Raw genomic sequence first — 3,394 nt, forward strand, 5'->3', positions numbered from 1 at the left:
ATGGCGCAAGACAACACTTCCTGGTTGCTCCTTATCTTACCCATCTTCCTCATTCTACTATTCAAATGGTATTCCAAGTCTGCAATCAGCAAAAGCTCACTCCCTTCTCCACCAAAATTGCCAGTGATAGGAAATCTCCATCAATTAGGTTTGTACCCTCATCGTACCCTCCATTCTCTGGCTCAGAAGTATGGCCCCTTGATGCTTCTTCATCTTGGGAGAAAACCAGTACTTGCAGTCTCTTCTGCAGAAGCTGCTCGCGAGGTGATGAAAACCCATGATCTAGTATTTTCAAACAGGCCTAAGCTTAAAATGTTTGATATGCTATTATATGGCAAGGACGTTGCATCAGCTCCATGTGGAGAATACTGGAGGCAGTTAAGAAGCATCTGCGTGTTGCATCTTCTGAGTAACAAAATGGTTCAATCCCTTCGCGGTGTGAGAGAGGAAGAAACTTCCATAATGATGGAAAAGATCAAGCACGCTTGTTCTGCTAACAGATCAGTGAACTTGAGCGAGTTATTTTCATCGATTGCGAACGATGTGGTTTGCAGCAGGGTGGCTTTGGGCAGGAAATATGGCGAGGGAAGTGGGAGAAAATTTACGGAGTTACGAGACAACTTTGGAGAGCTAATGGGTTCTTCTGTGATAGGGGACTATATACCTTGGCTTGATTGGCTTGGTCATGTGAATGGCTTTTACGCTAGAGCACATGCAGTGGCTGAAGAGTTTGATCGATTTCTGGAGGCAGTAGTTGAGGGGCACATGAATCGTCCAAAAGAAGCCTATGATTCTACTGAAGGCGATGATGATTTTGTGGACCTTTTGCTTTCGCTTCAAAGGACAAACTCCGTTGGCTTTCCCATTGACAGATCTGCCATGAAGGCTGTGATCTTGGTAAGAATCCTCATATTCTAACTGGTCAACGAAAAATGTGCCGTCTGTCTCTGCTGTGTTGTAAATTATGATCCTAAGTTACCGTCTTGCATGTATTTTTAAGAAACTCATGTCTTATTCACCGATACTTTATTTTATTAGTGAATTTGATTCTACAGGATATGTTTGCTGCAGGTACAGATACCACACACACAGTCTTAGGATGGACAATGACAGAATTGTTAAAACATCCAAATGCTATGAAGAAACTACAAGACGAGGTTAAAAATGTGAAGAGAGACAGATCACACATAATAACAGAGGAGGATACAGATCACATGCCCTACCTAAAGGCAGTGTTGAAAGAAACACTTCGCTTACACCCTCCAGTTCCTTTACTAATGCCTCGAGAAAGCATGCAAGAAATAAAACTACTTGGCCATCACATTGATACTAAGACTCAAGTAGCTGTGAATGCTTGGGCAGCAGCAAGAGATCCTGTGCATTGGAACACTCCTCAACAATTCAAGCCAGAGAGGTTCTTGAACAGTTCAATAGATTATAAAGGACTTGATTTTCAATTGATCCCATTTGGAGCAGGAAGAAGGGGGTGTCCTGGAACACAACTTGCAATGGCGTTGAACGAGCTCGTGATAGCAAACGTTGTGTTCCATTTTGATTGGTCTTTGCCAAACGGAGAACAAGGGAAGGACTTGGACATGTCTGAAACAGCTGGGCTCACTGTGCATAAAAGGGTACCTCTTCAGGTAGTTGCGTTGCCACGTAACAAGTGACCAACATGTCAGGACCAACATTTAATACTTTAATGAATGTGTGTAGGCTTATCTATATCTGATAGTAGAATGGGGAAGAATAGTGTGAGAGAGTTGTGACTTGTGAGAGAGACTATTATTAGTGTTTTCTCTATAATATCTGAATGCACTTTGCAGCATAGTAATATTAAAAATAAAACACCTGGGAAAGGCTTATCCCCTGATATATGAGTACTGTTTATACTCCACCTTACTCTTGTCCTTTAATATAATCACAAGGGGTACTTCTTATGTATATATTTTTATTTATTTCAAATAATTTATGTCACATTTCATTTAAAAACTAAAAAGAATAATCTCAATGCTACTTATTTCTTCTTCTGCAACCTGCAAGCATGTAGTGTCCAATTTTCCATTATTAAAAAAGGCAAATAATGACACTTTATGATTTTTTTAATATAACTTTTAAATGTACGGTGACATATTAATTCAGTTGCTTATTTTTGAAATTATTTTGCATGGAGTCAAAGGATTTTCAAAAGAAACAAGTGCATCCAGTAGAGCCAAAGCTTGTGAACATAAAACCTCATCTCAACGTAATGTGTTATGCAAGCCTTGACACTGAAGGTGGCCCCGTTCAAGTGTTAATGGTAGCTTTTAATTACATTTAATTGTTGACGACTTTTTCCATGTGATTTTAGAAGGAAAAAAATTATATAAATTGTTCTGCGTCTTTTTTTTTGGGGGACTGAAATTCTTCTGCGTCTTAATAAAGGATTTGACTTCCTTCTGACCTTCTGGCCCGGGAAAAAAAAAAAAAAGAAGAGAAAAATTATTATCTAAATCAAGTCTTCATCACATCTCAGGCCAAGAATATATAGTCTTCATCAAATCGTTATCATTATATAACAATATTACTTACAAATTTCATTTGATTTTTCACCCTTACCACTCCACTGTCTGAAATTGGAACGTGTATACTATCACAATTCACGAGAATAAGGAAAATTGACAACTTAACATAAAAAGTCAGTGTTTGATTCATATAATGCAAATAGTGAGAGATCAATAATCTGATCCTCCATTACGAACAACAGAGACGCATGCAAAACTAATCATTTATATTTCACTTAGGCATAGAAGATTTGAATGAAAATCAAATTATAATTTTAAAAGTAATTTTACGTTATATAAAATATATATGTAAGAAAAATTTTATTTCGATTTATGTAAGAATATTTTTTAAAAATGTTTTTTTTTATTGAACCAAACACCTTTTAAGAATCAAATTGGATTTTATAATGATCGAAAGGAAGGATGTCAAATATTCAAACAGTAAAATTCTTTAAAAATAATTTTTTAATCATGATTTATAAAATACAAAGTGAACATGTGAAGTGAATTTTGTTTCCAACCATGTGAATTGGGCTAACGGAGTTAAAACTGAGATCTCACGGATTACGAGCTGAAAATTTACTCATTTAACCAAAATTTTCTAATGTTTTCTTTAAACAGAAGGATAGGATGACGAGCACAAAATAGAAATGTGAATTCAATGAAGAACAGGAACATAGCTCCCAAGAAGACCAACACGTATCAGCGAATTAAGCAGATCAGACCTCCCCATTACATGCCATACATAAAATGCCAATAGAAAATTCCAAACCATATAACTTGGCCAGTACAATTAGCACACTGACTCCCAGCTCTAGGCATCTCAACAACACTCGAATCTGCCAGTTTCT

The 3,394-nt window shown here is 36.9% G+C and overlaps 1 protein-coding gene across 1 annotated transcript; it reads left to right on the top strand.

Moving 5' to 3' along the window:
• LOC114752866 (cytochrome P450 71A3-like) lies at positions 1-1,740 on the top strand. Its single transcript, XM_028941557.1, has 2 exons — positions 1-897; positions 1,056-1,740. Exons 1-2 carry the CDS (start codon positions 1-3, stop codon positions 1,668-1,670), a joined length of 1,512 nt encoding a protein of 503 aa, XP_028797390.1. The 3' UTR covers positions 1,671-1,740.
• Positions 1,741-3,394: the final 1,654 nt, after the last annotated feature.

Source organism: Neltuma alba, unplaced genomic scaffold, assembly GCF_004799145.2.
Source record: "Neltuma alba isolate B1F8T4 unplaced genomic scaffold, ASM479914v2 tig00007583_pilon, whole genome shotgun sequence".
In the NCBI taxonomy this organism is placed as follows: Eukaryota; Viridiplantae; Streptophyta; class Magnoliopsida; order Fabales; family Fabaceae; genus Neltuma; species Neltuma alba.

What these genes read in the sequence shown, in the direction of transcription:
- LOC114752866 (XM_028941557.1), top strand. Translation starts at nt 1, where the DNA reads ATGGCGCAAGACAACACTTCCTGGTTGCTCCTTATCTTACCCATCTTC. An exon ending in CCATGAAGGCTGTGATCTTG is followed by an intron (nt 898 to 1,055) that starts GTAAGAATCCTC and finishes TTGATTCTACAG; the next exon opens with GATATGTTTGCTGCAGGTAC.